Here is a 25,795-nt window from a genome sequence, read left to right as displayed (position 1 = left end):
AGTTCCTTGGCTTCATCTTCAGCTGACAGCTATCACCTGGTTAGCAAGTGGTAGTTGCCCCACTTTAATCATTATCACCTAGTTTTGTATCTGCTAGGACTAATCAATATTTTATTTTACCAGGGGAAGTTGATGTTTGCAGTTTCGGGTTTAAAATGTTTTTTAACATAATGGCAACTATGTGCCAGATCTCCAAATCTTACAACTAGTACACAAACTGAGGTATAAAAAAAAAAATCCAATTGCTAATTCATATTTACTGGAAACTCTGAATTCTCATATGAGATTTCAACACCATCATTGGTAAAGTCTTCCAGTACTTTCCTTGTGGCAGTGCTGCCAGATAAGATACAACCTTTACGTTAGCTCAGGAACTTTCAGACCAAGTAGAGGAATGGTAAATCGTGGGCATCACTGCAGTCATGTGGCACATCAAAATACAGGCATACAAAACAAATTATGGCTTCGCTCTTGGAACTTACTCAAGGGAATTTTTCCCAATACAGTAATCACAATTCACATCTAAGGCCTTTTAAGACAGAATTAATAAAAAACGAAACACATTATTTGCTATTGCAGTACAGCCAATGCAAAGAAGAGTGCTTACATTCTCAGTAAGATTAGATGACCAAATGTTTTGGTAGCAGTAAGAAATATCTTTGTTATGGCATAAAATGAACATGAATGTTTGGGGAAAATAAGATTTCTTAAAGCTTTTCTGGCTAGTTATTAAAAGTTTATTGCTACACGTCTACAGAGGGATCACCAGAAGAAGGAATTACATTTGCTTTCAGATAAACCAGAACCAGAACTTAATATTCTGAATTCTGCAAACTGGGTTATCCATTCTTGTCAGCAACATAGGCTGGAGTGCAAGATCCCACTTTTGGGACTTCACCACACAGGCTGTAGCAGTATGACAGAAGCAGAGAGTAATTTCCATGCCTGGGTTACATCCAGCATGGGAAGAAACAGACTTTCAGCTCACTTTTTCCTTTTACGGACGGGCGGCGGTGGTGGTAGCAGCACAAGCACCAAACCCACGTGCAGTTCTTTACTGGATTGTATGCAGAGACAGTAAAAGTATTTGTCTGTTTTCACAGCAAACACCCACTTTCTGTTCTGCTCCCTGGCAACAATTACAGGAATCATTCCTCAAAGCTGCACTTGGCCTTGTGTTACGGGACTGTGCCAACCTAGTTTGCAAACAAACTGCACTCCATGGTTAGTGAGGCAGAGCTGCAGATAGCTTTCTGGTACTGTACTGTGAAAGGGAACTATTTTCAATACATGTAGTTTTAATTTTCTCTACAAAGCACACTTCCAGACTCATTAATTAGCAGTGCTACAGCAAAGGAAAGCAATGCTGAAACAGTCTTCTGAGGCAAACTAAACACATAAAGGATATCTTTACTTTAAAATGACTATGCTTAATATGCCAGTTAGATAAAGCTTTGTAAATTAGCTGTCATTCCACCTCTCAAGAAATTGCTTTCTGTAGGAATATGACTTATGCAAATTTTGAAGTGAAATGAGATGCTCGTTAAGCAAACCAGCAGTTAAATGTCCTTATACTTCCTGGTAATTTCATAACAATGTCAGTATCTCAGCTCTGTGATCACAGCGAAGACTGTGGCCATGTTTAGACCATGCTGGTTTCCACCCAATCCCCAAACCTCATTTGCAACAGTTATCAGAGAAATCTCTCTCACTGATAAAAACTAATCTCTCTGTTACAGTTAATTTCACCCATAAAGAGAATGACTAATTTGAATAGGACTGATTTTGCTTCTTTTCCCATTTCTATCTACCATGTGGTTTATAGTATATTTGGAAAACTGAAATCTACTGAAGCACTTATATAGGATATTTGGCCCAATATAACCTCCATCTATGCTGCCTAAGTAGAAAGATTTCTTACCCTGGTTTCATAAAAACTCTGCCAAAGTGAATCTGTGCGTGAAGATCAATATCCAGCACCTGTTTAAGATAGTCCTGTTTAAATTCAAAAAAGAAAATCAATTAAGTAACATCAAAGTGGCTTACATCATCTAAGCATTCAAAGCAATTAATTAATACCAAGTGAAGATGAAAGACTTTTCATATCCCAAAAGTGCTACAGTCCAGTGGGGAATTTCCAGTATTTGAAAGAAGTATTTTCAAAAAGAAGAGGTGAAGAACAAGACTCATTTTAGGTGCCAAACCTGACTCCACGAGGACATAGTAATATAATTACTTAAAAGTCAGCTGCAGCATCAGAATCTTAGAGGACCCCACAAATACCTACTACTAAAACATTCTCTATATCAAAGATGGAAAAAAGCTTTTATCGTTCAAAGTTAAGACTTAAAATCATCAAGTTATTTAACTTTTGCCATGGAAGCTATCTAGCAGTAGAGATAGAGATCTCCTAGTACTTTTGAAATCAATACTGTACTGTAGAAATCATAGTTTTCCAGGATACTGTAATTATTATAATTTCTTGGGGACATGGTCTAATTCACAGTGGTTGGTTTAAATAGTCCTTAGAAAGGAAAAACTGTGGGTGGCTCGTGCATTAATTCAAGTTAAATGATTTTGCATAAACACAATTGATCCAGTTATTAAAACAAATTGAATTACTTGTTTAGTCTTTATTAAAAATTGCTGTGCTCAAAGATGTAGTATCCTCTCTATTGTGTTTAGTGAGATTAAAGACACAGGACATAACAGTCATCTGTGAAGAGAGACTTTGGAAGCAGTAAATCTGGAGCTCCCTTGCAGTATTCCTGTATTTATCTTTGTGTGTGTGTGTGTGTGAGTGTGTGTGTATGTTCAAATACTTGGAAAGCAGTAACTTTTTTCAGCCAGGCATGAATTCTCAATTACTGACTGCATTAAGCCTGTTTTTATTTTCTGTTTACTTTTTGGACATTCACAGCTATTGTATTAGATCTGTCGAAAGCGCAGTATAGAGGACTAACCATCAGTGGAATATAAAGCCTATTGACTTTACGCTGTTGCCCCAAATTCACACTGGGGAGAAATGAGCCAGAAGGCATAAATGCCAGTGAGACCATTCAGCAGTTCAGTCACTTCCTAGTGCTCCTGTGTCTGCACTATTTCACCACATTCCCAACTTAAAGACCAGCACTCGTCCTTCATTGTTTTTCTAGGAATACTGAGGACAAAAATGTATTGGAAGTAATTGGCAGTGCTTTAACTAGTTACCCATTTTCAGGACGTATCCAACAATATGATTTCTACTCAGAAAAGTGACAAAAACAGCACTCATGTTTGCCATCTCCTAATGACTGTCTTTAGTATCTGTTAGTTATAAAAGGAGAGATGTTTCTTTTACCTGCCAAACTCACAGATTCAGTCTGGGATCAAAAAGTAATCTGAGTTTTCCTTCGCATAAGTCATGATTAATAAATGTCCTGCAGGTTCATCTACGCCCCACCAGCATCTGTGTATCCCTATTTTCTTTGATGGTTTTGGCACAGGGATTACCAACAGGAACTCAATCAACAATTCTGTTAATGATTCAAAAGGCAAATATATCAGCTCACTGTGTCTCGTATGTACTGCCTCTGTAGGACTAACAGGCGCAAAATGTGATAAAACTATTTTTGTAACAGATATAGCTTTGGCATATTCAGGAAACAGATCTGCTGAGTCAGAAAGAGCTATTTATATACTCAGGTTGCTTTCCAAAGTACTTTCAAAATAGCTTTATTCTATCTACTTTTCACCTGGTCTAAAAATAAAAAGAAGTCTGTTGCCTTTGTGTGCTATTAACCAAGCACCTTCCTCATCATAACTATATAAATCATTCCTTAAGTAAAAACACATTTGCAAATCACTCATACCAAGAATTAAAATCTTCCTTGCTGTACTATGTCTACTATAGTACAGTAACAAGAACAAAGGGAATGAGGATAGCACTGAAGACTATTTTGTTAATTAATCCAGTTATGTGTTCCAAAAAAAGTAAGATCCCTTTTTAATAAACGTTAATACAAAGATAGAAGCTCTGATGACAGACTCTGCCTTGAATATATACTGTAGCAAGTCATACTTAAATTTAGCATACCTTTTCCCCCATAGATACACCTCCTGATGTAATGATCACATCAGCACGGCTGATACCCTCATTCAGTGCATTCAGTAAATCATCTGGGCTACAGAAAAGAACAGGCAAGCAGATTAGTGGCATGAAACTATTATGAGTTAAAGTGTCTGTGTGCACACATACAGATGTATATACACACACTTATTTTAAGTAGATACAGCTCTAGGATAAAATAAGATCTTTCCCTTCTTAAGAATCCACATTGCTCTGTTCAAGACAAGAACTGCAGTCTCATTAAGTGAACACTACACTGTTTGGCACCTTTCTTTCTAAGAGCTTTGCAACAGGAACAGTGGGATACTTTAGACTGGGACTGAAGAACGCTAATACAAGTGTCTAAAGGTATGTAATTTGCACAGTATGTAGCAATACAATTTATGATTTAAATGAACTGACAGGGCCACATAAAGGGACCTGAAACATGAAAGTTACTGGCCACCAAGCAGGCTGCAGTACTACCTGTCTAGCTTATTTGATGTGTGTAGAAACGGGGGTAAGGCTCCACTTCAAGCTTCCACCAGTGAAAAGTGGGAGTAAATCCTTTATCTTCTCCATCAGAGGGCTCTGCAGCAAGGCCAGCTGAGTGTCCCAGCTTTGCCCATGGTTTAGTGAAAAAAAAAAAAAGCAGCAGGCAGCATTATGTGGTGCTGTGGGCATTACAATTTATGTGACATGAGAAAGACTGCGCTCCCTCGCTGGGTAGGTATCTCAAGTGCATGCAACCCTGCACACTCTTCACCTTCTCACCAGAGAGCCCCCAAGTGTCCTCTGCCCAGGTTATGCCTTACAGGCAGAAAGACTCCAGACCCTTTCTCCACCAGGTCCAGTGACTGATGCAGCATCTTCTTTGGCATCACAGTGTGGTTATTCTACAAAACTTCTCTATTTGTGTTGAGTTACATCCACTCTTTAGGGTCATATTACTTTTTAAGAGGAAGGCAACAAACTACAGCAGAAAGAAGGGCAGATTGCCAGTGCCATAGTGTAGGCTGTAATCAACCAGATTTAATTATACACTACCATTTTTTTAAAGGAAACAGTGGCTACAGATATTGTGGCATGCTTCCATGACTTTTGTTTAGCGTACTGCTATCTCGGATACTCTGAATGGCCTATAATGAAAAGTGGAACTCTGTTTATTTTGGGAAAAATATAAAATGTATGGACTCAAGCAAAACCATCTCCTTATTTGCTCTTTAGGAAACAGAGACTTTTTCTCAGCTGCCCCTTCTGGAATCTCAGGATCATTTTATCCAAATGCCAGCACAAGTCTTTACTGGTTGTTGAAGGCAAGAGGAAAGAAGCAAGTTTGTCATTGGCTACTGTCAGTGTCTTCTTCAGAACCAACTGCTTCATATTGATGGCCTAAGTAGTAATCTGTATGTAGTAAGATATTGCTTACGATTACTATAGAGTTTGTAATAGGTAAAGTCTCTCAAGATCTAAGTATTCCTTAATCCTTGGCAATGAGGGTACAGACTGTAATGCAGTAAGGAATATGTATTCATTACATGGGTTGATTGATACAGGCCTTCCTGAAGCTCAATGACAGTCACTCATGGCACTGTTACTAGGCTAAGGCTGCTTTCGGTTTATTTTTCTCAGGTTATGATGCAGCTGAAGACCTTATCTGGAGCTTGCTCCAGGCTGCTTCATTTTATTTTGCTTAATTATTTAAAAGTTACTCATAGGTAGCAAGGCCACCTGCTGGGGACGTCCTAATTCTGGATTATGAAGTGTGCTTGCTTTTGGTTGTAGTTTGAGAATAATGGAAGGAACAGCAAAAAGCAAACAGGTCTATATTTAACTATTGTTAGAGTTAAATTGAATGGAAGTGCTCCTACTTACATACTATATATATGTGTGTGTGTGTATATATATATATATATATATAAAATTACTTAACAAAGAAAAAAACCCCCAAACCCAAAATAAGCCCAAACTCCAAACAGGTGAGGGCTCAATTTACCCCTTTTTTATGAGGGTAGCATACCACTGGAGTAGTTCATCATACAGGTTTTTTTATCATGTCATGTAAAAAGTTGAATATTACTGTACTTGGTGCATTTTTTTAGCATTTCCAGTACAATATATCCCTTTCTTTACCATCTGTATAATGCAAGACATTTAAAAATTCTACCACTAAGACCTGATCCAACCAATAGCACTGCATATCATCTTTCAATAGTTACAAAATGCATTGAATTCTTCCAAAATGAAAGATGTGATAGAAATTTTATTGTAATAAACTGAATGATTATCATAGTTTGGTTTTCATTCTGAAGGAAGGAGGTATTTACAGAATTCCCTCCCTCGCCTTGACAGAAGGCTTCGCTCTTTTTGCCATATTTGGCACTTTTTTTTTTTTTGTCACTCAGGTCTGTCTAACTTTCTATCCTACCTGAGGGCTAGCAGTTGCATGAAACACTCCTTACAGGAGTCACTGGCTCTAATCTTCAATCAACACTGTAGCAAATATTTTGTTTGCCTTTAGTTGATTTAATGCAGAATTGCATATTAACACATATTTGATATAATCAGATGACAAGATATTACTTCTTGTTTCATTTGTTCTGTAACAATGAGCAGCTTCTCCTTTGGATCGATATGGAAAGAGAATAAATAATTTAAGACTATTAACTTCTGGAAGAATAGAAAAAATAATTTTGGCATCTGAGCATAACGGGACAAGATTGTTCTAAAAGGCCTGTGACAAATCACCATGAAGTTGAGAAAAAAACACTCAGTGAGCAGGTACAAATCAGTAGCTATATTCTGAAGCCCTGGCCATTGCTAGGGGCAGGATACGGGATTAGCTAGACTAATGGTCTAATTCACTATGATAAATCCTTTAAAATGTCTTATGAAAGTGCTATTCTTGAATTTTTTCCTTCATGGACAGAACTGTAACAGGAGCTCAAATACAGTGCTGAATACCTTAATCAATGTAAAATAGATTTTGATGGGAAGTCTCATTTCCCAATGGCAAAACTATTCTGTTTCATTTGGTGATTTTCAAAGTCAGAGTGACACTGTGTGCAAGAACAGTGTGCTGTGTATAAGAACAGAATATGCTTTTCTAACATGTTGCAGTTGATTAAAAAAATTATACTCTATATATGTTTCAGATCATATCTTAGCATCTTCTGTAAATACAACTTAGAAAATTTGTTTTATAAGGATTATGTACCATTTATGAAACTATTCATATAGGTAAGTAAGCAGAAACCCAAACCTTCTCTCAACAGTAGAAAGCCCCACCTACAGCAGATTGTCTGCACAAATATTATGTGTATTGTACATATATTTTTGAAGCTGCAGACATAATGCTTTGCATAAAGAGTCCATGTACTTTTAAGTATATCTTGATATTCTCTGCTAATTTTGCCAGGCTGATAAACAGTATCTGTTTTACTACCTCAATTTCCTGACCCTCATTATTCAGTTTTATGGAACGGAATGAGCAGTACAATCTGGAAAATAGTTGTAGGGGATCTGTTGTACAGTGGCAGCAGCATGCACAGAATCCAGTAAGCAGATGCATGACACTGCAGTTGACATGCCACTTGATTTCATTAATTTGCAGAGAGGGCTTGCAGGATGGCAGTATACCAGAATAGGAACACCTTCTGGATTCGTGAAAAATTCTGATTATCAAAGCTAGTTTGTGGAAAACTGCTATGCAGCGCTTGATTACTGAGCTGTCTTTGATCTGAAAAGATACACAGGAGCTTAAGATCTTGAACAAGAAAATGATGCAAGCCTCATTAAAATAGACATCAACCACACAGAAGATTTTTTCCTTTATCTCTCTCAAATAGCTACAGTACAGTCAAGACCAAAGAATTCTCTAACTTTTAAGTGCCATTTTGAAGTACCTAAATTACAGTGTAATGTTCTCTTTCAAATAGAAATCAACGTCTAATTCACTTCTGTTGATCCTATTGTTATGCTTCACTGTCATTAATTATAAATCTGTCAGCCTCTTCTGTGATACAACCCTTAACACCAGCAGTTTGATACATGCAATTAAACTGCTCAGTTTTATAATTTAATTTAGAAAACAAATAACAACATGGTGATCTGCATCACCTACCACTCTGCAGTAGTGATCCCTGTAAAACTGAACTGGAACAATTAGTTAGGACTGACGTATCAAGCCATTGTCACAGTACAAAATCCATAGCTCATTACTAATTTCCAGTACCATTTTCACACCGTTCTTTGCCACAGCAGTCTCATTCATTCAAATTAACCTCATTACCTGACAGTCGTTTCCAGTCCTGGTTGTTCATTGCCATATACAGCTATTACTGTTGGGTGACTAATAAAAACACTTGTGATTGTCATACTCTTTCATGCATCAGCCCAGGCTTTTATAAAGCCAGGTCTTCTGGAAATCTGGACTTGCAAAATCTGTGCATGCAAACTGTCACAGTTAGCACCTTAAACTTGAGTGCTTTGCAGATATATTGGACACAGATACAGAAAGACAGGCATGCACCATAATGCACCAGATGCATGCAGAAGTGTCTACTGTGAGTACAAAAGCAGAGGTGGGTAACCTCCCTTGCTGACTTTTTTACTTTATTTGAAAGCATCTCAAGTATTTCAGTTATTTGCTGAAATAATTACTCCTTCACACATGATTCCTCACAGATTTGGAGGAACTACAGATTCCTGGACACATAGTGAAAACTGAAGTGCCAGCAGCGTTCCTACACCAATCACACTAAAGACCAAACACACTAAAGACCAAAGTATACCAGCTGCTCCTCTAAACTACAACAGTTGACTGTAAAAGTCAAAAGGCTATGTGCCATCTGCAGGTACCCTGAGTGTAGCACATCCTGGCCATGCCCACACCAATGGGAAACAGTGGCTTCTGCTAGTTTTCCATTTTATGAGGTCTCTTTTCTGCTAAACAGATCTCCCAGAAGAAGAAAAGATTTAACAAAGGTACAGGACATGCTAGAAATTCCCCTCGTATGCCAAGATCCCAATCAAACTTCTAGTTCTACGTCAGAAAAAAAAAGGAAACATCTCCAAAACAACAAAGAATTTACTGAAGTAAAACTTTCATAAAAAACCCAAGAGTGTACTTAATTGTACTCAGAGATCTCATTAGGCTCAATGACATTGCTGTTTGAGGAAAGATGGGATTTGGATTTGATCCTTTATGATTAACTCATTTTTCTTCTTGTGCTCATTCAGTTGAGGTGACAGATTTCAAAATGAATAGATGAATGCAGCAAGGCATAAATACAAAGTCTGTCACCCACTTCTCACCTCATGGCCAGGAGGAATATTTTGCATATCAGTAATGTGCAGGATGCAGAATAGTGCATACATGCCGTATTTGGTTTAGCCAACTAAACCCCAACTTTTGTGGGATCTAATATTGAATGTAATTTGATGAATGCATTTCAATGAATATAATTCAATGAATGAATATTTGAATGTAATAGGAATTCTGTGTTTTGACTGGTATGGTTCTCTAAAGCAGAAGCTCATCCGATTTTGATGATGTATGTAGGAACATATGGGCACTCTTCTGAAACTGTATTTGTTTCAAAATTCTCCAGTGTATTTCATCATGTTCTCACAATGTTTCTTCCTTCTACCTTCTGTGGTATTTCCCTGGATCACTTTGAACAGATGCAATATGTTTTCCCTAAGAACATAGGCCAGCTTGTGAGGAAAGCTGGAATAATTACAGTAGCTTTTGGCTTGTTCAACATGACTATGTAAGTTATGTCTATCTGATAGCAACATAAAAGGATCTGTCTTTGTTACTTTTTGCTGCTCCTTTAATTGATGGTGCTGCAAGTAAGAACACTTTTTTGCAGTGTAATGATTTTCATGTTTATATTTATGAACTCAGAAAGACTCTGATTATAGGTCTTCAACTCTTTTGCTGGAGTTACCATGAAATCTGCCTAATGCCTTCAACTTTTTCTCTCTATGTGGATGATAACATACTTTACTCCACTGTTTTCATGAACTGTTTCAGAAGACTCCCATTCATATATATGCCAGAATGATAAAAGAGCAGTGAGGTTATAAACAGAGATAGGAATGGGAGTGTAACAGGAAAAGGTCCCGTTCTGAGCAGCCAGGTGCTCATGTGCTGTGGAGCACATTCCTACACGAAGCTGTGACATTGCCAATGGTTGGGTCCTGTACCGCATCCTTGCCTGCTGCTTGTGTACATTCATTTGCTTGTGAACTGTAGCGATTTTTTAAATCAATACTGAAAGAAAAGGACCAGAGCTTTGATAACAGTTGTCTTCAGGTGCCGTGCCATTGTACTAACCCATGAGCACTTTATCCACTCTAAATCCAGGCCAGTGTGCGTCCACAGAATGTAAGAAGCAGCCTGAGAACTGCTGGTTTGCATTAACTAATAAATTATACCTGGCTCTTTTACTGGCTGAAGACAATGAACCTTATCCCAATACTTACCAGAAATTCATTAGTTCTTCTGAGAAGTTGGATGGGATTTCACTGGTAAAGATAATAGCTTCTATTTTATCTTCCTTCTTATGAAGGAAGTGAATCTGTATGGATTCACTGAAAAGTTTTCACTTTTGGAAAGGAAAATATTCAACAGCTGTAGCTAGGTTGAAATAATATGACTGAAGATTACACCACACAATACAATAATCAATGCCAAAGACATTGCTCATCAGTAAAGATGACAGTGCACTGGTGAATCTGAAGGGTAAATGTGTTTCTGCAGTTCTTTATTTCAGAGCACTCATGAAATATGAGAATTTACTTATACTGACATAACTGAAAGTAAAATATTTTGATTGATGTAATTAGTGCCAGTTGCTTACATAAAGCAAATAACATTACAAAACCTGACACATGGTGACATGGTATTGTTATTGTGGAGTTTCTTACCTTTTCTTTTTGCATTAGCTTCAATTTTAAATAAGAGTAAATTGTAAATAAATTTTAACTGATTTTTAAGTAAATTCATTCCCCTGTAAACTGGTGTAACTGCTATTGAACTATAGTGCGGATGCCTCTGTGACAGGTAGAAATGCAGTCCCTAAAAGGCAATGCCTCAAAATGAAGGTTTTCTCTGTAAAGCTCTACCTTTTACAGAATCATAACTTAGTCACTTGGAAAAATGTCTGTCTCTAGAGGAAAAATGACTTGGAAGCCACAGGTCAGAGACAATATAAAAAGGCCTTTTAAAATTCCCTGTCATCAGCTATATCTTAAATAGTTATTTTTTAGGAAATGTCAAATGAAATATGACATCAATTTTTGTTTACTAGAACATAATACAAATTCTCCAAGAAGAGTAAACTACAGTTCATTAAAAATAAGTGAAGAGAAGGAACAGAAACTTACCCTGCTTGAGACCAGCAAGTCAATTTTTTGACGGCTGTTAATCAATGGAAGGAACTAGAACTTCATTTGTCTCTACAATACTGGACTATATTCCTTCAAGCATAAAGATGTTTTTAGTGTAAGAAAATGCCCATTGTATTGTCTCCTGCTCTGTGAGTGGAAACACATTATTGCTCATGCTTTGGGTAGTAAGGCTGTACTCTAGGGTCTGTTTTTCTGTTGATGCTTGCTCCAGCACTGCTTAGAAGAGCCCAAAGGCTCATTTAATGTGTCCTCTAGATTTAGGCAATGCTATGTGAACAGACTTGTATGAGGTATTCAAAGTTGATCACCTGCTCGTAGGTTCCAGCTTTTGAGCAATTTCTGATAAAGCAGACAGTCTATATCATGTTCTTCCCATTAATCTAAAATGTTATAAAAATAGGCCCATCAGTGAGGATCCTCACATGAGTGCAGTTTTCAGGTATTAGCCTTTGACAGGTTTTTCATTACTTTTCTGCCTATTTGTAATTCCTACAAGAATCAAACTATAGAAACTATTTTTTTCTGTTTGTTAATGGAGAAAATGACAAGTGACTTACTCTCCCTCTGCTATCACTCCTGCCCCTTTGTCCTGTCTGTGAGAGGAGGCAAGTTCTGTAAATTAATCTATATTATTAAGCCAACCCCCTAAATAAGACCTAGTATATAACTGTACACGTATTTTGGAGAAAAGGCATAGTGGATAGTTTAGAGGTTTCATGAACATTCGAGGTAGCCTGCTTTAGAGATGATCAGCACGGTAATGGTAAAACAATATGCAGGTATGACTGAAGAGTTGTAACAGAGTTGTACTCCACTACTACCTTCAAGCACGTTTCTTCCTGATTTGCTCTATTTTTAAGAGGGAAAAGCCTTGATGGATAAAGATGTTTGCTGCTACTGACGAGTAATGTAAACGCTCTTGGTATTAACAGAATTTTAATTTTATCAATGTTGTGGAGCCATGTATGTCTACAGTGCACTGGTGCATAAGAACTTAACTGACAAGGCAGTGTTATTTAATGGACAGAATAAAACACCATTTGCTTCTGTACGGTAACCACTGGTAGAATCCATGCTCCAAGGTCTGCACTGACAGACACCTAGTCGAGCCTGCCTGTGAGCATGCATGTGCCTCAATGTCCCAAGTGTTTTAAAAATGGTGCTCACCAATCTGGTAGGCCTGTCTCCGCAGTGTTCTGGAAGCTCTGTGTCCCTTCTTCTTTAAAAACATCTGGCTTCCTGAGGGTAAAGGAAGCAGAAGGGGTATAATAAAGAGCCAGGGAAGGAGAGAGGCTCCTGGGGTGAAAGGGATGCTCTGTGCCCAGCTGTGTCCCCCTTGGTGGCTCTGAATATTCAAAATCATTACAGGAAAAGCTTCCTCTCTGCAGGGCCAGCCAACGGGAAAGAAAGGGAGTGTACAGGAACACATTTCTGTTACAGTTTGGACAGGCTTCTCACAAGGATGAAGAGTGAAGTTATGGAAGGATTTAGGCTCAACTGGGCATGCCAACAATGCGTAGTTCATCTTTTCTTGCAGAGTCTGTGGAGAAACTTCTTTACTCTTGACTTCCAGACAAAGCAAAATGAAGTGTTAAACACCTTGACATTTTGGAAGGAGGACCACAGATAATGGGAAAATATTTGGAGATGGGCCCCACTGAAACATTTTTACTCATACTTCCTAGCTTATTTTTTGGGAAATGGGTCTCAAGGCATATTAAATGTCACCTTCTTGACTACAAGGGGGAAACGGCTGTATTTATCCTCATTTTATGTCTCCATAGTCAATAAAGATGCCACTTCATTCATGAGAAGCTTCATACCCAGTTACCCTGCTCCAAGAGGCAGGATTAGAAAAAATGTCCAAAACTGAGACAGTTACTGCTATCAGGACCTTATTTAAAACTGTTTTGCTATGAATTCCTATTTTATGAAGACAGCATTTCCTTTTATGTACACTTCTTCCAAGTCATTTTCACTGAGAAGAAATAATTTTTAGATGGTGTCCTTTGTAACAGAAATATGATATAAGCCAAAATCTATGGTTTCATACTCTCAAATATAAAATGCAAAAAATCTTCATTTGACAAGAAGATTTATAAATGTCTCTTTTAAAAAAACTAAAATAAGATGTTCAAGATTGAAAAGGACCAGGTCATGAATAGTCATTGTGCAATTCTTGAGCTCTTTCTTCTTTTCAGCTGGCTGGATGTTACAACAACAAAATCAACCTCCCGCCCCAGTCCCCAGCCCAGGCTCAGTTGATCCTGCACATAGCAGCTGTAGCCTATCATTTCAAAGATGTACATGGACACTACTAATATCACCTCGTAACTCCATGCCTGTGTTCTTCTTGTAGGTCATAACAGAAAGGGTCTGTCAGATCATATGAGTACTAATGTTGTTTGGAAGTCATGGAAAAATGTTAAAACTACTCAGTTTTTAAATTTAGATGTCCATTTCTTTCTGACAGTTTTCCCAAGATAGCCATTTCCTAAAATGGCTTCAGTCCCTCATTTGTTCTTCTATCCATTGTCAGAGAATGAAGTCAGTCTTTGTTTCTCGAAATAGGGTCACTGTGTCAGGAATTGACATACAAAAGACTTTCAGATTTCATAAGTGATCCAGCTTCTGGTTTACTCATCAGCATTATGGACAGCAGTCTCAAAGAATCAACAACTTTTTCCAGCAAGGTACTAAACTCAAAGAATACTCTCACTCTCCAAGAATGCAGACTGAAAATATGGATGTTTCTAAATGACACAATGAATTACACAGAGGTAAGGAAATCAAAAGCATCTTGTCAAAATTTCCAGAAAGTTTCAAATTAATCTGAGCACCTTGTATTAAAATAGCCAAAGCTCTGATTGGCATTCTGTTTTTATAGATCACTGTTGCTGTGTTATTTCTGCTGGTACTGGTCTTCTGAGTTTGTCCTTCTACTACATATTGTCCATTAGTATAAGATGAAAATTAATTTAATTCTCTGAAGTAAGAGTTAAGAGACTATTTGCAACCAGGAGAAATATTTTAATAATTTTGTCTGATTTGATATTTAATATAGTCTGGGAACCTTCCTGAACTTGCTTCTCTTTGAACTGTAGATCACATTTGAATAAATATCCAATCTTGCTTTGAAATGAGTACCTACCAAAGCATTTGATACTCATTTCCTTATAACTACTTTCACTGTTAAAATTATGTTTTATTTACAGTCTGAATTAGTCTGAGTTTAATATCTAGCCATTGCTGCTGAAAAAGAAACTTCATTCAAAGTTTATTCTCCATGTGGCTCAATATTATTGGAATGTAGACAAGTAATCTTCTATCTTTGTTGAACCAAACAGCCTGAGTTCTGATACCACTGGAGTATATGGTTGGTCTGTCAACTGCTTAAAAATTGTAATGGTTCTCCTCTGAATTCTATACAATATACTGTCATCTTCGTGTCCTGGGAATACAAAGGTAAGGTCAGAAATAACCTTCTAATTCTACAAGAGACTTAGCTCTTTATGCTAGAACTTTTATTTAGCAGATTACTCGCTACAATTCTAAATCTTTACGTCTCATGATATAATCCTCTGCCCTGTAAATTTTACTTACATTCTTTAGTCCTATATTTATATCAATTCATACTTGGCTGTATCAATAATATATTAATAATCAGTTTTCTAAGTGATTCATATTGCTGACACAGTGACCCACCTTCAGCATTCAACACTTCTTTGATCTTTCTGCATTCGGTCCCTTTATCAGTTTTGTTTTCTTCTAGGGTGTTAATAGTAAAATTTCAATCCTCAAGAATTTGTTAGCGACTTGGGAACTCAAATTCCTATATGTGATCTAGATACTAAGGAGGTTGAAAGTCACTTAAGTGAGTGACATTTTGGCTCCTAGAGGCTGAAGTCTTGCAAACAGAATTTATGCCTCCAAGTATTTTTAAAAAGGATGATATATGCCTCAAAAATAGACTAGAGAAGTTTTTATTTGCCTCCAACAATTACAGATTCCCCCTGTTTTCATATATAGGATGATTTTTCATAGTATTCTGTCCTCTTTATTGTTTGCTGTTTGTCACATGTTCTACTACTGGATTATGAATCTATAAATGCTAGTTCAGGAAGAAGCCCATGCCTGTATTGAGGACAATTATGAGAACAACACACTGTTGTGCATTAGCTTTGCACCTGTCACCTCTGCAGCATCAAATTTTATTACCTGTCACACTATGTAGTTTCCTACTGGTACAGAAGATCCCCTGGGACTTGCACTGCCCCGTTTCACAAGTTCTTTTTTTCACCTCTGTTTTGGCTCAGATGTTTCTTTGTGTTTTCTGAATATGTGCATTAGATGAGATGACTTGTCATACATGACAACTTATTTGAAGTTTGGCCCAATGATTATCAAGAGTTGTGACAGATAATAAACATTTCTGCTTGAAAAGGGGAATATTCTTCTTGACAGAGCACAGTGAAAGAGGACCTCCATATCTGAATCACCTTCAAACCATTACCCAGTGCCTCTGGATTCAGTAGGCTATGATCACACTTTTTAACACCATCACCCTTTGAGCAGATCTAGAACTGAAGTCACTTCAGCAAAAACTAAGATTGTGGCATTTGTTTTAAGGTCTTTTCTCTAACAAGCCTTTTCTTGCAGTCATTTGTTAAATGATATTGCTACTAATAATTCTGTTTGCAGTATATTTGATTGTATCCAAACTGGAAATGAAACTCGTGCAGGGAGAGTCTAAGATTCTGTGGCTGAATTCTGCCTATATCTCATATTCTAACTCATATGATGATTTGTGTCCAGTTGATACTGCATGAGATTTTTGAGCTAGAGCAGTTTCCCCACTCTTCTCCCTCCACTCCAGATGTTCCATCTGGATTATAATACTGGTAATTACATGCAACCTACACAAGTACAAAAGACTTAAACCTCTTTTTGAATGGCAAACATAAAATTCAGGCAGACTAAATGCTTGAGAGAGATCTTAGTATCCCTTCCAAAATATGAAGGGATTCTTTCAAAGCCTTTATTTTAGGGATATCATATAGCAATGCTGTCAGAATGGCGAGGGTGATTTTTAATGGGTTTACCTGTCACTTAGGAGATTTATGTCACACAATATGTCATAAAAGAGAGGTACATAAATGAGAAACTAATCCCTTCTAATGCAGAAAAGCTCTCATATGCTGCTGATTTTATAACTATTCTGACAAATTTTTAAGGCAACTGAGCAGATAATGTGAATTTCCCAAGTTTTTCTCCTAAGGAGAGAGATTCTTTCTTTCTTGACTGTGAAATCACAGGCTCATAAATGAAAGTGCAGCTGGAAACAGCTAATGTTATATGTGTTTCTGAGAAAAATGATAAAAGAATGAAGAGAAGGGGAAAATGCACTCATGTAAACAAAGGTAAAAACAAAGGAAATTGAATTCTTTACATACGTGATCAAAATTCTTTAGCAAGTTTAATAAGAGAGTCTCTTATGGAAGAAAAACTGTCAAAATGGAAGATTGCTTTCTAAAACAGAGGCCCATACTATAGCAGATTTTGCTAGGGCTAAACTTTACAGCTTTAAATAAACAGTGGATACAAAGAACACCACAAATGAAAGCATCAGACACAAAAATATCCTGACAAGTTGACAGAGTTCTAGAGATCAGATCAATGGTTTCCAAAGAACCAAATGATTTCATAGAGTAGAAGCAAGGGAAATGAAATTAGAAGCCTTTTAAACTTGGTCTTGTTACATGAGACCAGTTTTAACTGGCCAGTTGTTTTTGCAGTTTTTTTGGTAAGTGATTCTGTGATTCAGACAAAGATGTAAGACACAACAATAAGAACAACATTAGAAGGGTTCTTCCTTTCTTTGGTTTAGCATTTGTCTCTCGTGTTTGGAGTAGTTCTGGAAATGGAGTATCTTATTTCTACCCAGAGAAGTGTGCTTTTCAAGCTGTTTGTTTTTTATGTGCTAAATAGAGAAAATCTTGGCTTCTAGCCAGACATAACTTCAGCTATATTGCATTTTTCAGGTTCGTTCTTTTCTCCTATTTCTTGCTTTCAGGATTTTAACTGTAGATTTTATCTCTGTGTTTTGGACTTGCTGGTTTTGATTTATATATTGAGTCCCATATACAATTTCTTAGAAAGGAAACAAACAATGACAATCTCAGGAATTGTTAAAATGTTCCAAAAAGAAAAAAATATTGGGTTCAACTGAAAATACAAATATAGGCTAAGTGAGACTTGAGTGGCCAGTTCAAAATGTAACTTCACATATGATTAATATGCAAAGGCATTTTTAAAGTGCTCCTAACTACTTTGCAGCCACCCACAGACATTCCAAGTGCTTCTCCACCCTGTCACATTCTCTGTTGGAATATATTTATGTATATCACAGTCCTGGGCTTTGAAGCAGCTGGACAAGTTATTTTCTTACCTAAACACACCTCTGAGTGATTCATATACTGAAATGAAATATATGAATACTTACCTCTAAGTTTGTCTTCACGAATACTACTCTAAAACAACTTTCACACTTGAATATTAGCTCTTTATATAAGACTGACAGAATTTCCATGCTTGTTAAAAAACTTGACCTGTTACAGCAATAATAATGATTCATCTGTGCTCCCTATTAGCTGCTCTCTCAAACTCCAGTCAATGTTTATGGTATACAGCAAGTGACACTCCCAGTAAAATGCAGTAAAATTTACTCAATGTAAAATGTGTAAACAAGAAGAAATAGAAAACAAAACAAGAAACAACCCAAAATGTGAAATATGGAAAGGAAAAAATGCATTACAGTGATATCTTCAAAGAAAAAAATTACAAGTTTTTAATTTTCCCTTCTGAAAAGTATAGTTTGCCAGTATCTTTACTACATCTGTAGGTATTGCAGGCATATAAGATCTTTCTCTTTTTCACTGTCTAGATAAATATTGTACATACAAAATGAACTACACATATACATGAGCACACACAAACATACATGATCTATGGTTTAACTCCAGTAAACCATATAACAGACACTGAAGGTTTGCTCATCTTTTCTATAAACATGCTAACTGTCAAAATTGTACCCTTCGTAAGATCTCTCTCAGAAGACTTACATTTCTTCAAGTGCCATGGTACTCCATCAAATCAGTCATGTTAGTCCGAAAGACATATACTGAAATAACCATATGGGCAACATTCCCTTAGTAGCTTTACTACATGGTGAAATAATACCATACTTATTATCAAACTAATTTACATATTCAGATTTCCCCTTTGACTGAAACAGAACTGCAGATGCATTTTGCTGTAAATATATGGGTTGGGCATGTGAGTGTGAGAAGAATGGCAGAAAACTTGGTAAGACAGAATCCTGGTATCAGATGGGGAAGATTCTTGGCTAAGTCAACAGTACCAAATTATTCTTTCAAAACTTACTGCAAAGTACAAAATCACTCTACAATTGGAGGCTCATTAGTTCTATTATGTGAGCTAAAGTAACTACCTCTGCAGAAATGACTCCCCAGGCATGAAACAAAGTTTAAAAAGAACTCTTATTACCATTGCCAAGGTAATACTATATCAAGACACAGAGAACATTTTACTAGGGAGGATTAAAATTATCACCCTCTCTCATAACTGAAAGCAAAGCTGCAGACACTTGTCTGCCTTTGACTGATACATGTTTTCTGTCTGGTTTTCAGGTAAAAAGTAATAAAGGGCCCCAGAACATATTTGTAGAAATACAGAAAAGCAAATGTTCTTAGAAAAGTAAAAAAAAATATCTTGGGCCTTAAATCTCACTAAAACTGTTTGTTATTTAATACTGAGAGCTTTCAAGATTAATTATCTTCACAGACACTCCATGTACAGGTTGTAGAAAAACTTCCTGAAGACAATGGAGTACATAACTATAGTTTTGCACAATGCTAAATTCTCCATTTGATGGTACTGACTTTACAGCAAATTTGAGACTATACCTATTAGGTTAGGACAAGGCCATAAAGAACAAACAAGCTTTACTTTCTTATTTTGCCAGAGGGGCTACCAGAAAGATGTCCAGGAGAAAGCATCTTTTCCATTGGATGAACCCACTGTTAATAACATTAAATAAGTTGATGTTGACAGTAATGTTGATGACAGTAGCAGTAACTTTTGGTCATGCAGGTAGCAAAAAGTTCCACCTCCAATATTTTGTTGGAGAAAAACCCTGCCAACCCTTCTTTTATTCAGGGATGACTCTCAGGAGCTGACAACAGCTTTTTTGTGGCTCTTTTCTTTTTTCTCAGATATGTAAATCTAGAACCTGATCTCTGGATATCATAGTTTTATTTGAGAACTTTATTCCCTGTGTTTTAAAGTCTAAGAAGGTCCTTATAATATAGAAAACACTCTAGTGATTCAGAACATTTAGATACCATTTCTGGAAAGAATCACCTCATGAGTTTAGACTCTGCATGATAACTCCACCTGAAACTGGAAGCATTCATGGGCAGGAGATTTTTGATATTTATTGCTATTTGGAACTGCAATGTTGTTTTGCCAGGCCAGAGAAGCAAAAAAGGATGTCTGGACGCAGTGAGAGTATCCAGAAGGGTTTGCCTTCCCTAAGATCACAACAATTGCCACGGTTGTTGTGTGTCACATCCCTTGTATGAATACTTCAAATACAATCGCATTTCCTGGAGCCACCATTCAGGTTAGTTCATATATTGTAAAACAACACAGTGGTTGGCCCATTCATATACTTTCTGTCAAGCTAGTGAGGTTCTGTATTGAATTCTGCACTAGGGAAGCCTGGTTTTGAAATGAACTATTCCCTAGCAGTAGCCTTGTCTCCCTGCTTGGGAATTTTGTCATCAATCAGTGTGAAATGTGGGTGCTGAAATTCACTATTTCCTTTTTTTTTTCCTTTCTAATCTGGCCTCAACCACAAGGAATACCCTTTTTCTCAAACAGGTGGAGGTGAACCTGAACAGCTCCCTATCAAACCAAGTCTGTCAGTTGGTTTGATACCCAAAATGAGAAACAAGAAAGCCTGCTCAAAACCTTTGGGGCTCAATAAACTAAGGAAATACATTTTGCTGAGAAACTCATGCCATGGATGTCAGGCATTGCAGAGTCTTGCAAAGAATGAAAGACTGAACACTTCAATCACTTATCCCAGAGCTCTCAACAGGAGATGTGACTTCACTACCACTGGGAAACAAGGAGCAATCACTGTCAGATGAACGGAAAGTCTGATCCCAGGGTACTACTCTGTGGCAATCAAAGTAGAGAGACCAGTAAGGGAAAAAAAAATTGGTTCTTCTAAATTCTTTGATATTTCTGGAAATGTTGAGCAATATCCAGCAATGGGGCTTTCCCTAAAAGACAGTTCCTCAGAATGTGACAACATTTTTTCACTCTAAATTAATCTTGGCATGGAAAATAAATTCTGAGAGAATCTTTCCTTCTCCCTTTATTCAATCAGAAACAGGTACAGTTGCTGTAGAATTGTCTCCTCTTACATGTATCAAGTATAGTGCTTGTGATGATACTGCAGCAATAAATTCAATTTGCAGCAGTAACAGATGTTTCAACAAACAGAAGGAAAAACAAGATAAACACAATTCAATAAAAATTTTATCAAAATGATTCCTAAATATTAGAATATAGTTATTTCTCTAATGAAAAGGGTAAAATAACTTCTGCAAGATGTGCCCTGTCACAACACCATGACACTTTCAATGAGGGACATTTTCTCTGGTATTTCTTTTTTCCATGGATGCCATAAAGTGCACCGCATGAATATGAAGTGACATCTTTACTAACGTGTGGTACTTACTTATCTCCCACAATTCCCAAGTTGATTGTTGGATAGCCATGTTCTTGGATTGTAGCTAGGAGAGTTGAACGGTTACTGTCCCGAATCTTTCCTGGCAAGAGGTCATCTTCAGGATTCAGTAGCTATAAAACCAGAAACACTCTCAGTCAGACTCCTCAGCATACTGTGCCTTTATACAAGTGAGAATTTTCTCCTTCCAATTGGACAGAATTTTCTTAGACACCTATCATTAAATACATGTGTGATTTAGTGAATTTAAATTAATATGTAATGCTTGTTTAGTCCAACCCTCCAGGTTGCTAGTTTGTTTCTATTGGTTCATGTCTGCAAAACCTTCTCCTGGCTTCTAATCTTAAACACTAGAAAACAAAACACAAACTTATGTTTCCAAGTTACTGCTTCTATTTAAATGGTTTTAAAGGAACCTCATTGATGCTGCTAATCAGATTTAAAGTTATTAAAAGAAATTTTGAAGTTCATTGTCTAATTACTTAAAGATGTTTTTAAAATACAACAATCTGTATTGGAATAATAGAAGCTTAAAGCTTGGTTTAGTTACTGCTTTGGATGAAAAGCTTTCTCTCAAGACAGCATTATGGCAATTGCTTTACGTGTGTTACATATTTTGGAAATTAAACTACAAAAACCACATATATAAACATGTATTTTACACATATTAGGAATTCTTTTGTAGGACACAGAAGGACAACACAATATTGACAGGAGGTAAATAATAAGAATGTATCTGTCAAATTTACAGCAATAGTGTTAGGTAGTAAGGTAAGCATCATCAAAAGTGGAACATGGCTAAATTTTGATGCTTTGGCTAGCGGCATTATTTCTGAGAAGATTTCCATCGGAATTTTAAGAAACCCACTGTGCAGGATCTTTTTAAACATGATACAAAAGAGAGGTGTCCACATCAGTAAAGGACCCTTTAATTACATGCAAAAACCTTCAGCCACATAGAAGATACTATTCAGAAAATCATCATCTGTAATCCATGTAGCTCTTTGGATTTGTTGTTCAGTTAGCAATATGTTTCCTGCGTGACACACCCTACCTGTGTTATGAAATCTGGTAAGATTCTGTCCCAGCAAGGCTGGCCTCAGCCACCCACAGTACCCAGTAGTTACAGAGTAACCTCCACTGGGGTTGTGGAGGTTGTAAGGATACCACCAGATGACAAAATTCAACACATTAAAAGTTTTCAAAATCTTTCAAAATTCAACATATTCAAGCTGCACGGTAATACAGTACTAGGTTTATGTTCGTGTTTGGATTTCAAAAAGTTTGTCTCAAAGGACTGTCAAAACTATAGGTCAAACTTCATGCTGTCTTTAAGCTTCATACTGACTCACTCAACCCATGAGTTCTTTTGCTTTTGCTCTTCCTATTCTCTCTGTCCTGCTGTGGGAGGGAATGAGTGAGCGGAGTTGCTGTCCAGGGTTAGCCCACAATGTATGTAAAATTAGTAAATTGAGTTAAATTTGAACCTGATTTTTCTGATAAAGACAAAGCAATTAGAAGGCTGGTCTGGAGTTCTACCAACAGCAGACTGGATTTCAATATGTGCTACTATTAAAAAAAATAGTACAGCAAGGCATTTGGTAGCACTATTCAGTTTTCAAAGACAGGTTATCTGCCATTCACACTATAGCTACAGAGCAGTGCTGCTCAAAAAAAATCACTCTTCCAGTCGTGACTGGCAGTATGAATTACAACCCTGACTACCTCACAGGTCCTCCCTTGCTAGCAGGAGGAAAGCAGCTGGCACATGGCTGGATACATTACCAAATTTTTGGCAAAGTCAGTGTGTGAGACTTGTGAAAGAGCCCCTGAAGGAGAAAACACAAGCAGCTGATTATGGGTTGAAACCAAAATACCTTGTGTCGGCATGAGTTGCAGTTCAAAAAGTGAGTCTACTTGGGAATTAGGGCGCAAGTCACTACCCAAAACACTGCCCCAAAGAAGATACAGTAATTCAGACCTTGATTCTAAACATACTTTTCTTACCTCATTCCCTGTTGACATGACTGCAACCACTGGAAACTTGTTAACTTCTACTTCGGTTACTCCAACAGTTGCTAAGAGACCAATCTCAGATGGACCCATGTGGGTTCCTTTAGCCAGCACACATTCACCTCTTTTAATGTCATGTCCTATAGGTCTGAAAATCATAGCACAGAAAAAAAATGAAAAAAAAAAAAACCCAAATGAGATTGAAAGACTCTTTCCTTGATTGGTCCTGCAGATAAGGAGTGTCCAGATTGTCAAAATGTCAGTACTACTTATGATTAAAAAAATACTACAAAAATCACCAACCCTTCTATTCCTTACAGAGATATTTTACTGTTTATAAAATAGGTTTTTACAGACCTGATATCTTGGCCTGGTCGAGCCTGCACCAGGATGCGAACCTCTAGCTCTTCAGTGCCCTACAAAAACAAGGATATCAAATGCAGTCAGCTGGGCTCTTCAAAGATTAATCAGCTTTAATTTCTCAGAAATCTACACAGCTTACAGTACTCATTACACTGAGACCTTATGGTTTAAGCATTATCATTGTTCTCCTGATCTGTGTGTCAAGATTAGAATACAACGTGTGCTAAAACGGAACAGCATTATAAGAAACTTTCTCTTTGATGAGTTCACCAGAGAAGGACCAGCACTGAATACACAGTTTTACCTTTTTTTATGATCCCTGTGTTTATGTATCTTTCCTATGTTACTTCTTATGCTTGTTGATCTGGTATAATGAGTGAATTCTTTCTACTCCTCTCAGCCAACCTGATCTGCTTGAACAATTTCAAAGACGGCATTTCAAAAGGACCATTAGTCTGACAGACAACTTTACTTCACTGAAAGGTGGGAAGAAGTTATATGCTCTAGCTGTTTCAGGATTTTCATGTAGCTTCCTGTAGCGGTAACTACTACTTGAGAGCTTTGTACAAATCAGGAAGGGGCTTATTCATCATGTTTATTTACTGTGAACAAGAGACAGTGGCCTGAAAAGTCTGATGTCTACCTTAACATTTGTGTTTACTTCTCAGAATTTCAATGGTTTGGTGATTCATTCAATGTCAGTAAGTGGCACATGACCTGTATTGTTAATATTTAAGCCCTGCAAGTGGGTTGATGATATATACACTCAGCTTGGAGATAGTGCCAGCCTGTCAGTAGTACTAAATCTACATTTACTTAGGAACAGGTCTAAGCACCTCAAAGTTATAAATCACACACTAATATTACAAGACAAACAAGGCATGTCATTGTCATTTGGAGTTTTTCAGGAATTATAGTGTTGTATAGGACACTGAAACTTGTCTCTTTTCTTAAAGGTCATATGGACTGCATTTTCTGAGTTCAGAATAAATGCTTTAAACTAAATGCCTCAAAGTTAAAAGTTGATGAATGTGTTGTTACAGATTGTGATTCTGTTTACCTACTGTGAAAATGGATAAATTTAAACACCTGAAAACCAGGAAATGACTAACAAAAACATCAACCCTGAAAAAACTGTTTTCTTTCTTTAACACAGTATTATAAAAATATACTTTTAATGTAAATTCTGTTTCTTTTACACCTGCTCCTCTTGCATAAGAGAAGAGACTACTTTTGGCTGTTAGCATCCAAAACAGCTGCGGTGGTGCCCAGGATGTCCTTTTACCTCCCTTATCCCCATCTAAAGCTGTAAAATTTAGGCTTGTGATGAAAGTCTGGGGCAACAGTTAGTCTAAGATTTATTTTATTTTTATGACACTCTGGGGATGGTTGGCTAGCCACGAAGATATGAATTTTCCATATCTTTGATAACATTTAAAGGTAGCTAGGAAGTTTCTAGGGAATCAAGAGTGGCAATGATACATTTGAGTAATAGAAAAAGGTCCTATTTAGGACTCCTGGATTAGGGAAAACAAGAAAAAAAAAAAAGGCTTCTGAGGAGTTTAGTAATCCCAGGCTTGAAACGCAGTGTGGAAAGTGTGACTGTGGGTGGACAACATGGTGATGTATGGAGATTGTTATTTATGGAACTGATGGGTATCCCAGAACGCTTTAGGAATACAAGATATTTCAAGGTGGCTAAACGTAGGGCTTGTAGGGAGGTATGGTGTTGTGCTGAGAACACTCTTCATTGGTGTGTATCAGGCAGCATTCTTTTTGCTGTGTTCTAATATATTTTGAGCTATTCTGAGTGGTTTACTCTGATAGTTGTTAACAGCCAGCATCCATACTGACACACTGATGCTTGGTCTTGATGCAGCATCTAACTTTTGTTTTGCTTGATCACTTTCTTACAAGGTGACATAAATACTTAAAATGAAAAGGGCGTAGACATGTTTTTGCAAGGATCTTTCTCAATGACTCTGCATTTTGCAAGCTGATGAGAATTCTTCTTCTTGCTGGATAGATGTAATTCCTTTCAGGCCTGTGACTTCTACAGTCACTTGGGGAAT

The 25,795-nt window shown here is 37.1% G+C and overlaps 1 protein-coding gene across 15 annotated transcripts in view; it reads right to left on the bottom strand.

The window, feature by feature from the left end:
• Nucleotides 1-25,795, bottom strand: part of GPHN (gephyrin) — a 220,963-nt gene that overhangs the window by 6,308 nt on the left and 188,860 nt on the right. For 8 of the 15 annotated variants that reach the window (XM_026849618.1, XM_026849621.1, XM_026849624.1 and 5 more), the window contains 6 exons: nucleotides 23,718-23,776; nucleotides 23,355-23,508; nucleotides 21,339-21,460; nucleotides 12,674-12,745; nucleotides 4,076-4,163; nucleotides 1,922-1,995 (listed from right to left, as the gene is read on the bottom strand). In XM_026849618.1, the coding sequence (XP_026705419.1) occupies nucleotides 1,922-1,995; nucleotides 4,076-4,163; nucleotides 12,674-12,745; nucleotides 21,339-21,460; nucleotides 23,355-23,508; nucleotides 23,718-23,776 (569 nt within the window). The remainder of the gene's footprint in view (nucleotides 1-1,921; nucleotides 1,996-4,075; nucleotides 4,164-12,673; nucleotides 12,746-21,338; nucleotides 21,461-23,354; nucleotides 23,509-23,717; nucleotides 23,777-25,795) is intronic. The other 7 variants (XM_026849622.1, XM_026849627.1, XM_026849630.1 and 4 more) reach the window with 2 other exon arrangements.

This window comes from Athene cunicularia (genome assembly GCF_003259725.1).
Source record: "Athene cunicularia isolate RWA chromosome 5 unlocalized genomic scaffold, athCun1 chr5_part1, whole genome shotgun sequence".
Taxonomy (NCBI): domain Eukaryota; kingdom Metazoa; phylum Chordata; class Aves; order Strigiformes; family Strigidae; genus Athene; species Athene cunicularia.
Note: the sequence above shows the minus strand (reverse complement) of the source record. Positions and strands in the feature narration are given on the sequence as shown.